This window comes from Aethina tumida, chromosome 1, assembly GCF_024364675.1.
Source record: "Aethina tumida isolate Nest 87 chromosome 1, icAetTumi1.1, whole genome shotgun sequence".
Taxonomy (NCBI): Eukaryota; Metazoa; Arthropoda; class Insecta; order Coleoptera; family Nitidulidae; genus Aethina; species Aethina tumida.
Window position 1 is genome coordinate 53,152,737 of NC_065435.1, and position 14,280 is coordinate 53,167,016.

At 33.5% G+C, this 14,280-nt stretch overlaps 1 protein-coding gene across 2 annotated transcripts in view; it reads left to right on the forward strand.

The window, feature by feature from the left end:
• The window catches only part of LOC109594646 (protein similar), a 74,748-nt gene that overhangs the window by 28,541 nt on the left and 31,927 nt on the right, over positions 1–14,280 (forward strand). For both annotated transcript variants that reach the window (XM_049970629.1, XM_020009884.2), the window contains exon 7: positions 7,547–7,691. In XM_049970629.1, coding sequence (XP_049826586.1) covers positions 7,547–7,691 — 145 coding nt within the window. The remainder of the gene's footprint in view (positions 1–7,546; positions 7,692–14,280) is intronic.

A 14,280-nucleotide genomic window follows, 5' to 3' on the forward strand; every position in this document is an offset into this window, starting at 1 on the left:
ATAAAAGGGTATTTTAATTGCACGGGAAATGAATTTGGATTTTATTGTTGTAAACTTGGAAATTTATGGCTATTATGGAAACGTGCAGAGCAACACAACGTCGGCGTAGGCAGTGTTATTATGATGCACGACTTTCGGTGCGCACATATATTTCAGCTTCTGACACCTTTTACGTATTTATAGCTGCAGCTTGATTTCATACAAATTGAAAACTTCGGGCTTGATGTCCTCTTGTTAAACAATTGGCGGATGCGCAACACACGACAAAATTACAAGACACGCAAATGATTCGCACTTGTACACACATAAAACGTATCGATTTTGCATTAGCATCAGTCAGTACACGTGCCATTTCTGTTCAAAACAATGAAAAGATTTAATAATACCGGACAAAGGCAGTAAAACGCACCCGCGTTGCACGCGTGATATAACGCAGTTAAGCTTAATTTATATTCTACCGTTGGCCGCTAGAATTTACATGATTGGCCTAAATTGTCGACATAATTCTTAACAACGCACTTCTCAAGTTATCCGGATAAAGGTCAATTGGTATCGGGCCTCATCACTATCGGCTTACGAATTTAGGTGACGGGTGTATATGTTCATTAATGGCTCTATCAGCGAATCAATAAATTATATTCTATTTTGTTTACGTTTATTTTTATCTCAGTCTTTTTATACATGTATATACTATATTATCATGCATGAAGTGGAAGTCGGATACACATGTATCAGGTCTCGGCCATTTGTGACAGGACTTGACAGGACCTGAAATATGTAAGGTAATATAATACGAATGTAAATGAGGCTGCTCCACGCGGGAATACCATGATAAATGGAGGCCGGTGCTCTATCAACTTTTCATCATTATCCCGATTCCTGTTGAGCTTTAATGGAGCTAAATGTTCCAACATTTTGTTTCGACGGCTTCAGCGAAATGTCGGACATGCGCCAGGCTTAGCTTTTTAAAATGTTAATCTAATTTTCCAGAAATATTTTTTGAAGGCGATAATAAAGTTGAATTAAGCAGGTTAGCGTGTGTTTTATGTGTTTGTGAAGAAACTCTACTTTAAACTACAAGTAATATTAGTTAAAATTGTTTTGAAGGGAGCATTATTTGTCAAAAACTAAATAAATTTTTAACATGTAATATTTGACAAATGTGAACATGAATAAAAATATAATTTTGTCCATATCTGAAATACAATTTAATAAACTTCAGTCAGCAATTATTAATAATCATCAAAAATTATTAAAAGTTTATTTTAAGTAATTGAACTATTTATTTAGTTAGATTAATTAGATTTAATTAATTTAATATTTTTTATAAATTAAAGTAAATCTTAAACTTAAGTAAGAAATTATATCAAATAATATTTAGTTTTTTAGAAACATATTAGTTTAAATTGTTCATGAAGAGGTAATCAAAATTAACTTTTTCTTTCTCTTCAATCAAATTAATAGTTTTTTAAATATACATACAGAATAAATTGCCTTTCACTGCAAAGCTATTTTGTCCCAGTATGAATGAATATGATGACTACATATTACTAGAATATTAAATTATTTAAATATAGTTTAAATGTTAATATTATTTAAATTTTTTTAATTTATTTTTTTAAATTGCTGAGAAACAACTCACAAGAGTTGACTATTTTCCCTTCATTTGTATAATTTCTACAAAACATATTTTAATAAAAAATTAATTATTATTATTAATTATCTAAATTAATAGTTGTTGCCTATATTTTTTATAATTGCTATTTACCTTTCCTTATCACAATTAAACTTTTAAACTGTTTTCGTCATACAAATTCTTAAAATTCAGTAAATAAATAAAAAAGAATGAAAAGTATGTAATTAAATTAATTAATATTAAATTTTAAACACAGAATAAATTTTCTTTTATTTCAATTTTGTCCCAATGCTGCATTTATAAAAAATATTTATATAAAAATATGTTTATACTCGTTTTTGAAGTATATTGTTGTTACAAAAACAATAGGGAAAAATCACATTATTAAGTTTGTTTTTTGAGATGTTGAATAAACTGTCTTTCATTCTAAATCAACGTCGTTCTAAAGATTTTATAAATATGAATATAGAGTAATTAAATAAAACTTCATACAATTTCTTGTCTTTCTTTATATACAAGTGTTTAAACTTGTCAATCTCTTTAAATGAGTCATAAACAAGTCACAAAAGTTAACTTCTCTCCCATCTTCCATTTAATTTTAACGAAATATTCTTTGATGGTAAAACTTCTTTGTGAGTAAAACAAAAATAATCAAAGATGCACGGCCAGAGTAATAGGTTTTTTTTTTTGAGATACGGAATAAACTGTTTTTGACTGCAAAGCAATTTTGTCCCAATGTTGGTGCCGGGGTCATAAAACTGAGCCGCCAGTAACTGTTAAATTTGCTGTGTGGCTGACGCGTTCCGAGACAAAGAGCAATTTTTGAGGATCCACTCGGAAATTGTCCGCTGCAATCCTGATACAGACACATTTACGATCTGAGATTAAGCAACCAGACGAAAATAGTATTCGGTAGACTTAAAACGCGAACAATTCCAGATAATTGGTTCCTAATTAGATCATTATTTTCCTTTTCGTTTCCCCCAGGAAGTTGTTTTTTTATATAATTTAATAAGTGGCAATTTTTCAACATAGTCGCTGTCCTATATTAAATCCAATAAGAACTAAACGAGGAAGAATTCGTCAGACTTCCCGAACAATTTATCATTCGGAATCAAAGTGCGCAGCTTCATATATGAACCGATCTTTCATAAAGCTGAAAAATTGTTTGGGATAAAGTTAAGAACGGCTTTTGGTATACGGTAAAGGCATGACACGTCCTAGTTCAAACTTTGGTTACAGACAATTTAGCTTCGGGACCAGATGCGACTCTTTGTCGGATGACAAACATAAAAACTATCATTCTAAATTATATTGGTCCATATTTTGACGGTAATGTTCAGTGTGTTACACCGTACGATAAACAGAAAATTTAACAAAAACAACAGATTAAAATCTATGTTTATTATTAATCTGGCAGAAATGTTCTGCCACACCATACGTTACGAGAAACGTGCGACTTTATTACATATAAATTGCTTTTAATTTATAATTTTGTAATACCCGACCTAACAAATCTGGGACAGTTATTTAGTTTTCACCAGATGGCAGAATAATTTCAATTTTAAATATTTCTAATTAAGCGTAAAATATGTGTGTATTTTCGCCTAGATTTATGATACATACCAGCATAAAGCAAATTATTTATAGATTTGAAAATAATTGGGACGCTGAATAAAGATAAATTCCAACTTAGCAGCCCGTGCGCTATTTTATACTGAATTTTTTATGTGAACAGCAAACCTACATCAAACGCACAGAAACGTCGGCATTTGTTAAAGGATCTGAATGAAGAGATTTCAAAAATTCACTGGAATCTGACTATTTGCATCATGTCATCTGTAACTCCCGTCAGTTCCCATTTTCTCGTAACGTTTGTGAATTTGTTGATACTGGAAATATTTTATTCTTAAATATCTCGGCTTTTAATGATATGTAAATGTCGAAAATAAAGAAGGGTTGTTATAGATTCTGAAAGTCAATAAGAATTTAATGTAGTCGATGGGAGCATTTTATTTGTAGAAGTCCACTGAACAGCTTTTGAATTGCAGAGTCTCCCGATGTCGACAATAAAATTGTGTCGTAAAATATTTGCTGACTCTGAAATCATTATTGCAAAAATGGCGAATGCGCTTCATCATTAATTATTGGATTAATTTACTGTTATGTAGTTGCACCATATGAATATTATAACATTCTTTCTAAAATGAGAAGCCACTAATTAATGTTAATCATGTTTTAATAAAATTTCCTCAATTTTCATATTTAATAATTGCAAATTAATTAAATTCTGTGAGTTTAACATTTCCACTAGTTTAAAATTTAAAACAAATTAATTAATAGTAAATTGTTTTAGTGGAGCAAACTAATGTAATATTCCAGCGTCGGGTTTACGTTGTCTTTTGCCTAAATAAACAGAGATCTCAAACTTTGGAATAATTGGCGTGCTCAGGAAATTCAGTAAAATTCCTCTTAAATCTATGTGTATTGTTATTTAGTCTCAAAGCATCTGTTTTAAAATGCTTTAATTACTCAAATATCTTCTGCGTCATAAGTATGATGAAACAATCTAAATTGGTAGGTCATTCACATCACGCGAATATTATCAAACCCAATTTTAAATGCAATCTGCGTGACACTGGGAGGAGGAGTATTTATCAAAATATTACATAATAACTTAATTTTAACTCACGTTTCACGTACCTACAATAAACAGCACACATAAGTTAATAGATTTTTTGTTAGAATGAAAAAGTCAGACCCTTATCAAGGGAGAAACTCCTGGGTAAACTGAGCGTTTTATGTACTTTCACCGAAAAGATGCGATCCATTACTCCGGCTCCTACAGAAGGTTCAAACTAAATTTTCTGTTGATTGTTTGGCACAGTAGGCGTATAACTTCACCTTTTGATGTTTTTTTCTGAAGAGAAATTAAGAAATTGATTTCGTCGGTAAATTTCGCCATCATAACGGTTGATATCTTTATTTATCTATTCGAAATGTGATTAAAAATCGGCCGAGTACTGGATTTATTGACACTTGAAAAACCAAATGTTTTCCTTCCATTTTCTGCAATACATAAAAAATATTCATCATTTAGTCCAGCCGATTTCGTCCCAAATTATGGGGTCGTTTCTTACATTTAGTATAATTTATAAAGTTTTAATTTATATCGCACTCCCAGCCAAAGTTACTGCCAACAATGCCCAACCTCCAAAACAACAAAACAGAATAGGCTCGACAACCCTCAACCCCAGAAGTCGCAGGGTCTGCGGGAGTGGCGTTTCATCCTGTTCTACATGTCACATCAGAGATTTATGCCGTTTCAACAAAATCAGCTTGAGCGGATTAACGGTGCGTCGACGCATTAAGATGCCACCATTGTCGAGGCGAGAAAAAAAAAATCGGATATTTAAGACGAGTCGGAAGTGACGGAACTTTTTAAATTTAATTTCGGCAGTGAGATTGTTTATTATTGACTCGCTCTCCCCTCTGAGTAGATTAAAAATATTGTTATTTGCTGTTGGAGCTTTAGGCGATGACGAGAATATAGGTCAATAAGTTTATGCATAGTTATATTCCACCTTTGTTTATTTATAAATTATTACAGTTATAGATAAATCATTTTATATCTTTATCTTGTGTTGTTCCCAACTTTCAAAGGTGTTTCACAAACTATATTTTTAAAGAAAGTTAAATAATAACAATATATAAAGTGAAATTAAATATAAAATAGAAACAAATATTACAGTTTTAAATTTGGCAGTGAGAATGTTGATTATTGATTTGCTCCCGTTGAGTAGATTAGATTGTTGTTTGCTGTTGAAGCTTTAGGGGGCGTTGAAAGAATCATTCAATAAATTAATTATTAATCAACTCTTTTATGTGTTTATAAATTATTGTAAACAAAATAAACTACATCGGATTATACATGAATAAATTCATATCTTTGATTTCGTGTTATGAAATTGTTTTCAGAGAAAGCTAAGTAGTAACAAAATTATGAACTTACACATAATTATAAAAATAGTTTTTTTTAGTTTGCTTCAAAACACTCTTATTTAGTATAATAATAAATCGTTATTGAAGGCAAAGAAGTGTAGGAAACTTTTTAAATTTAATTTTAGCAGTGAGATTGTATTTTATTGATGTGTTCCCTTCTGGGTAGATCAAAGATTGTGATGTTTGCTGTTAAAGCTGTTGGGGATGTTTGAAAGATCAGTTAATCAATGAACGCATAATAGTCTTACTCTTTCGTTTGTTTATAGATTATTACAATAAGAATAATCCATATGGGATTATAGATAAATCAGTTTATCTTGTGTTCGAAAACTTTCAAGAAAATATATGATGTATACATTTGATTTATTTCCATCAACAGTTTGTTATGAAACTAACTTTTTTTGGGGAAAACCAAATGATAACAAAATATAAAAACAAATATTGTAGTTTAATGATAGATGACAGATGAGACAATCGAGACGAAAGTGAAAAACACTTTTTAAATTTAATTTTAGATATGTCCCTTTGTGATTTGCTCCTACTGAACATATTAGATATTTTGTTATTTGTTGTTGAAATTTTGAAAAAAGCATTCAATAAATTAATGGATAGTAATATAACTCTTCTATTTGTTTATAAATTATTACGATCAAAATAATCTATATCGGATTATAGATCAATCAGTTCATTTATTTGGCTTCATGTTTCGAATACTTTCTAGCTCTTGAAAAACATTATATATTTATTCCCATCAATTATTGTTGTGACACTATTTTTTAGGGAAAGCTAAGTAATAACAATATATAAAGTGAAATTAAACATAAACATAAAAATAAATATTATCGTTTGATCTAAAATACTATTATTAATAGATAAAAAAATCGTTATTGATGGCTAGACGGAAGTGACAGACACTTTTTAAATTTAATTTCGATTGTGAGAGTGTTCATTATTGACTTGCTGAGTAGATTAAGGACTTTATTATTTACTGTTGAAGCTTTAGGGGATGTCGGAACATCAGTTAATGAATAACTTTTATATTCCATTATTATTTTTTACAGTCTATCATTATATATTTTAATATAGCTTTGTGGGGGAAATATATTTTTTAAGAAAAGTTAAGTAATACAAATATATAAAATGAAATTATATTTGTGAAAAGCATCCATGTGATACAAAATGTGTTTCATTAAAGAAGTATTGTCCAATTAATTTTAGCAATTCTAAAACGGTTCTGCGGCGATTTTATGGTTAGTTTCCCGGTTAGTCTGAAAATCATATGACAGATTTATAAATAGTCCGTCAGTAGTTCTCATTGTACCAGGAAAAGAGCGATAAAACATATCACGGGTTAGATATTAAGAGTCGCGAAAAGTAAAAATAAATTTCGCAAATGTGTGTGTATTGCAGCCTGGTCAGATGCCAGCGTCGTAATATATCGGAGTTTTGTAACTTGAAATTAGCAATAAAAGTCACATGCCGACGTGGTTTCGGCGTTGCGTTCTCTGACTTTTATTATAAGGTTAATAAACCGATATTGAAACGGCCGCGGCGACGTCGACGGCGGCGGTTCTCTCGCCCGTCCAAGAAGTCTTTGAAACCGTGCCAAGTACTTTCGGTTTCGTATCATTAACACTTTCTTAGCGGTACAAATTGCGACTTTCGGTCGCACGAACTCGAAATAATCCCCAAATAATAAAGAAAAAGCGCCCACGCACCCGTAACCCCCATTATTTTCCACCCTTGGGGGAGCGCAAAATGAACGTACACATATTAAATGTGTCCCCCGAAGCCTCGGCGAACTTTGCTTAATCGCGTAATAACTCTTTCGCCGGCCACGTATCCGTGTGCCACATTTTATGCTACCCGTTCTTTACTTTGGTTGATGTGCCTTTTTTTCTGTTACAGTGTTCTCCAAGGGACAAACCGAGACTAACCGTTACCGTTTCCTGGCCAAGACGGGCGGTTACGTTTGGGTTGTAACCCAGGCCACGCTAATTTACGACAAAATGCAGAAGCCGCAGAGCGTGGTTTGCGTCAACTACGTCATAAGGTAGGATTTTTTTTTTGTTATTGTGAAATCTGTCCGGTTTTGTAGTAAATTAACGCGAAAATTAGAAAAATTGATTCATCTAAGTTGTCACGTAACAGTAATTACATGTTTAATGGATGAAAATCAAAATGATTATCACTTGTGACGTTAAAATAAAAACACGATTTTCGACTCTAGTTAATGCTCTCATTAGTAATATTTAATAAGCGGATAAACCCCACTCAATTACTGCGTTACTGTCACCATTATGAAATTATTTTATTATCAACGTCGGACAAATTTTACTCTTTTGCTTTAATACCGAAGCACTGCCTCTGTGCACTAATTTCTTGTTTTATTAATACGTCAAGATTTTAATATTTAACACGTGGACCCAATTTCGCTTAGGTATAATGTAACACACCTTTGTGAGTCTTACACCCTTGTTTTTTCACAAAATTAAACGGGACATCCAATACTTTTAATTCAAAATCTCATATATTTTTGATGGACGAATTTAATTTTCCCGTGTAACAAAATATCTTTTCCCCCCTAAAAATGATAACGAACTTCCCTCACATCGACTCGAAACTTCGATAAGACAGTTAGTGAGAAAAAAGATGCGATAGCCGTGGCGATATTGGGTCCGGCTTCATATTTCACAGAGGGGGTATTCGATATTTTTCTGCTTTCAGAGCGGCAATTTATTTTTTTACGTTTTATCCGAATTTTCCGTGAACGTGGTTCGAATACGTTTTCGGTTGTTCGGGTTGAAGCGCGTGAAAGATTGTGTTCTTCTTTTGGTGAAAATTTACACTCTTTCGACATCACAGCGTCGTCACTCTATCGACTTAACGTCGATCCGATTCCAATCGTTAATCGGTGTTAAATTCGTGTTTTTCGGGTTCAACGGTAATATTAAATAAGTATTTTTGTTGTGCCAACAGCAACAACAATATTTTACACAAACTCAAAACTAACGTGGCTATTATTAGGTCCGTAAAAATATTCAGAGCTAAGCTTACAGATCAGAATATTCCATTTCTCAGAAGTGCATCTTGTTTGTTATTCAACACATTTTGCACCGTTCAGTCCACCAATAAAACGCAACGTCTCGTGCTAGTAAAACTGACAGCCCAAATTAAATTAATAAAGTGATTTACGCAATTAGTTCCGAGGATGTAATAAATTATGCCCAAATTAAATGAAGTCAAACGTGAATTATTGCCTGAAAGGCCCAATTCCGTTGCTTATGAATACATTTTTCAGTGGACCCCAAGTATGTACTTTAATTAAAACGAAATTTGTGTCGTGGTATACGGAAAATTGATTAATTGTAAGGGAGTTTCCTACTAAACCAATACAATACACTCGGTTTTGTGTGGCCCATGAACGAAATGTAATAAAAACAATCGATATTTATTAATAATCAACGTTAGGTACAGAAGGAAAACGGTGAAGAGTAAACGGAACAAGAATTTCACAGCGCCGACCGGATTTCGACCCCCTCACAAATATTTGTTTAAAAATTTAACGAGAATCGGAGGCATTCCGAAAGTAATATGTAAACGATTGTTCTGTCTACGTTCCCCGCGTTGAAACTGTTTCAATAAATTACTCTTTCACAAAAAAATAAAACATTCCACTCGGATGGAAGAAGTAAACGCATGTACAAATCAAATCAACACATACGACTCATTTACACAAGTGACTCAATGTAAATATTCTGTTGTGGAATTGTTTGAACAACTGTTTGTCGAAATAATTCCACAAAGATAGTTCCTTTTATCGGTCACAGATAATGGATTATGTATCCGCCCGGATTATCTGACTATCCGATCCTGATTCGAATTGTTGAACCTGCCTCTATCGATTGATTTCGTTGTCCCCGTGATTCGAACGTTGAATACGTAATTGAGCGAATCCGCGGCCCCGTAATAACCCCCCCGAAACGTCGTAGATTTTCAAATTATCTTATTGTTTCCTGCTCAGAGATCGGAATCTTATCTTTATCGCCGTCGAGGTCTCAATGCGAAGTCAGTTCGTTACCTACCTACCCTCCATAGTCTAAAATCTGTGCACTGCTAACTTAATTCCGGGGCTTCTGCCACCCACTTTCGTGGTTAATTAAAGTCTATTTTCATCTAGACGGTGGCGCATATGCGGGGTGATAATATCAGGTTACAGTTCGAAATTGAGGACGCCCAAATGGATTAGACGATAGAAGTTCGTTTCGGACAAAAACACCGTAATTTTTTAATTAAAAAATATCCTTGTATAATTGCCAACGCCGGGCAAGCCGTAATTGGCAAAATTTGCTAAAACAGTCGCCACAAAGAGCGACCGTTAGGTACAAACAGCCCGAAAGAATAATGCATAAATATTCATTCCGGCGTTCGGGCGGCAACCGCATTTCGGTGGGACAATCGTTCGGGGTTATCTGCGGCCGAACGGCATAAATCTACATGATTGCGTCTTTGGGCAATTGCGAAACACAACGCGTGCACGGGAGCCAAGATTAAAATTAGTCGGTGGGGGGGAAAAAAAGGCGACGAAAAAGTGTACGGCACGCGAAATTGAAACTGAAAAATTAACTTCGTTATGGGGAGGATGACGGCCGGCCTTGCTTAATTAAGATGAAGACACCGCGGCGGTCATTATTTGCAATTACAGATGGAACAGGTGCCGCCCGAGTTGTTTTTGAGTTTAATTTTAATTCGGGCGCCGAAGGCGATTTGCAATAAACCTTTGTCGTGTTTGTAAACCGAAAAATCCTTGGAATAACGAGAGAACTCCCCCGCGTTCAGCTTTCCTAAAGACGTAACTTTCCGGATAAACTTTCCGGCAAGTAATAAGTTCCGAAAGTTTCGAATAAGTTGCAGTTATCTGATTTCGAACAAAATAAAGCGACATTATTAAGATAAAGTTTGGTATCTGAAAGAGATCTAAATTAAACTGAAAAACATACCTGGTCCTTCGTTATTGATTTTCTTATATTTTTTAATTAATTTGTTTTTAAACTTCGTATACGAAAAGCGATTAAAATAAAATATACCTTTTCATCATAAACTGAATTAAGCTGAAAAATGTGCCTTTATTTTTTTTACATAGATCAATTTAACTATTTAATTAAAATAATTTTTTAAATTGGATTTGGTAAATTGAATTTAAAAAATATCACTTATTATTTCATATAAAGAGATCTAAAATGCTGAAAACATGCCTGCTTTTTCGTATTGATTTAATAAATGTTTCAGATTATGTCTGAATCATTTATTACATAATTAAGTGTTTCTTAAATAAAAAATTTGTTATCTAAAAAAAACTGATTATAATAAAAAATAAATAAGTTTTGAGTAAGATTCTAAATTATACTGAAAACCATGTGTGTTTTTTCTTATTGATTTTATTAAGTATTTCAAAATAACCGGGTCATGTCTAGCATTTTTAAAAGGTGTTTCAAAATAAAGCTTTGGTGTCTGAAACAAATCTAAATTAAACTGAAAACTGTCCATCGTTTCTTATTGATTTTCTTGTATTATTTAATTCATTAATTTTTTTGAAATGGTATTTGGAAAAAAATTATGTTAAAAATATATGTACCATTTTTTATTCATTTTATTAGATTTTCCAATTTATTTATTATTTTACTTAGGTAAAGATTGGTATCTGAAAAAATGTACATTAGGCTGAAAAACGTGCCTGATTTTTCTTATTGATTTTCTTATGTATTTCATTATAACTGGGACATGCGTAGCATTTTAAAAGGTTTGAAGTCTGAAAAAAATGTATTGAACTGAAAAATATATCTATAGTTTCTTATTGAATTTCTTATATTTTTTAATTAATTTGTTTATTTGAAATGATATTTGGAATCTGAGAAAAATATAAATTTAACTTGAAAATATATGCACCTCTTTTTCTTATTTATATTTTTCAGTTTATCTGAACAAGATCTACATTATGCTGAAAAAGGTGTCTGAGTTTAAAGTGGTTTTTTAATCTGAAAAAACTGAATTAAGCTACCAGTCGTTTCTTATTGATTATCTTAAATTTTTTAATGAATTTATTTTATTTTGATATAATATTTGGATTTTATTTCTTAGATTTTTCAAGTCATTAATTATTTTTTTGTAAAGTGTGGTGATAAAAGTACGTTTTCATAATGATGCGTTAAATTTTGAGAGATTTTATGATATAAAATCTGGTATCCGAAATAAAGCTGGGCTAAACAGAAAATACAATTATTTTTTTATTAAATCCGTTAGATTTTTCAAATCGTGACTAAGCCATGCGTTGCATTATTGTCGCAGGTCTTGTGAATGTTTACTTCACCTGCCGCTGAACGCATCTGCGGTAATCTCCGGCAATATTTTTAGGATCCACCATAAACCTGCTGCTATAAATAGCACAGCATAAAACCCTTAAACCGGCCATATGGTCCCCGGGGGCGTTTTTGCCTTGCCCTCGGAATCCTTGGCGGTGCATCTGATCGGATTGTTTGTTCGGGTCTCCGATACCACGCCACCGTTTCGGGATGGCCTTTGTTGCGTGTGTCCATATGAACGGTAAATATTGATTTGTACTGTGCCAAGTGTCCCGCACATACTGGGACATGGCCATCCGAACATCGAGGGCCCCCCTCGTCGTTCCGGTGCGAAATATCAATGGCGTTCTATTTCCATCGAGTGGTTGCAGGTGTTTGTTAGGACGTGTAGATTTTTTGGCGCACGGATTATAACCGTCCGTCATCGATTCCTCTCTAACATGGTGCTCGTGATTTTATAAATTTAATTTTACCTAACTAATATTTATTCTGGCCTGCCTGGATTTTAGCCTTCCTGCAATATTTGCATGCTTTTAAGTTTAATAACAGTACTATACAGTTTTTTCGTGACTCATCTTCACCAATGTCTATTTTTATGTGTTCCGTATAATTTCGTCCACGTGTTTCAAATTAACGGCAATATATTTTGAAACCTTGGTGCTATCCATGTATTAGAAATATCCTTTGTTTCGAGATCGAAATCTGGAATTAATTGTGGTGGGTTGTTTGTATTTTTGAATTGACGACAAAAGGTAATTGATATTATTAATGTTACTTAATATAAATTCAATAATTAAGTTAATTACTGCACTAATAATATTGAAATGGAACATTAAGAGCCAGAGCCAGACATATCATTTGAATGTCTATTATGAATATGAAGCCAATTTTTTATTTTTGGGGGCACTTTTTTGCTGCGAACAACGCAAGTTTAATTTCCTTGCATTCGTTCTAGTTGGGTTTAGCATCTGTTCCGACTATTATTGTTAGTGTTGACGTTGCCAATTAGATCGACCGACGTTTCAGCCGAGATTCTTTTGACGGCGGAGCCCCTATCGTTCCCGGGCCTAAATTGTTTTCAGTACGCATCGAAAAAGCCACTAATCAAGTTCCGCTCTTCCGACTCTCGCGTATCGATTGAAGATGGAGACCCCATAAAAGGAGTTAACACGCAAGCAGTCCCGTGCGCCTCCGCTCCTGATAGGGCTACAATTTAGGGTGCCCAGAGGACGACTTAATGACCTCTTCCTAACATCTCGTCGTTGCTGCTAAAAATTATTGGCTGAAAAGTTAATGTCGCGTCAGTACGGCAAACGCAACATTAGCCCGCTTCTTTGCCCGTTTCCTAACAATAAAGAAGAGGCACTTAAATGTGCACGATGTAATTTATTGAGGAAATATGTCTTAATTGCTTTTTGATGTGTAGCATTCCCTTATTATCTATTCATTTTCATCGAAATTACTTACGCCAAAGTGAAAATTATTGTACTTTTTTAATTATGTTTTATCTGGTGGTTAGATCGTGGGCACACAATTAATCACGTAAAAGGAACATTTTATCAAACTTTTTTATCATTTAGAATTCCCCACAAAGAGTTTGTCATGTTTCTCTGGAATTATAACGGCGACACGAAATTTTACACCGTATGACCGACATCACGTATATCTATTTCCCCATTATCCACATTCACCTAATCGGAATTGTTAAAAAGCTATCAATAGTACTCGGATTTCCGCATTATCATCGCCATTCTAAAAATATGCTTATGTGACTAACGGTCTATAAAAAGTGAGACACGATATGATGTAACTTACTACGACCATTGATCGACTTTACTACGTTGTGAAACGTGGTGCAATTCTGGATTTCCGGAACTTTGTACCTCGCACAAAACCGGTGTCGGTTAGTTTCCAGTTTCTAGACTCCGCTTAATTAATGCGGTCGACGCTATTGTTGAGTCACACGGCGTTAATCTCGAAGCAATCAAGGTTAATTTTGCATCATTCGGGGGACGGGGAGATGTGATTTTCCAAAAAACCCGCCAATTTCGTTAGTTCACGTGAAAACCGCACGAATTAATATTACTCATAATTGGATTGCGGTTCTACGATGCGATTCGTATTCAAAATGATTTCGCCTTGGAAACGAGATGCGGCCGATTCGGTTATTTACTTTGCCCGCCAGTAAATGGCCACTACGTGCGATTCAGTAACACAAAAACCGGGGCTGGTGTATATATTCCTGAATTAAAACAGAAACCAGTCCGGTGAGTAATAAAAGTG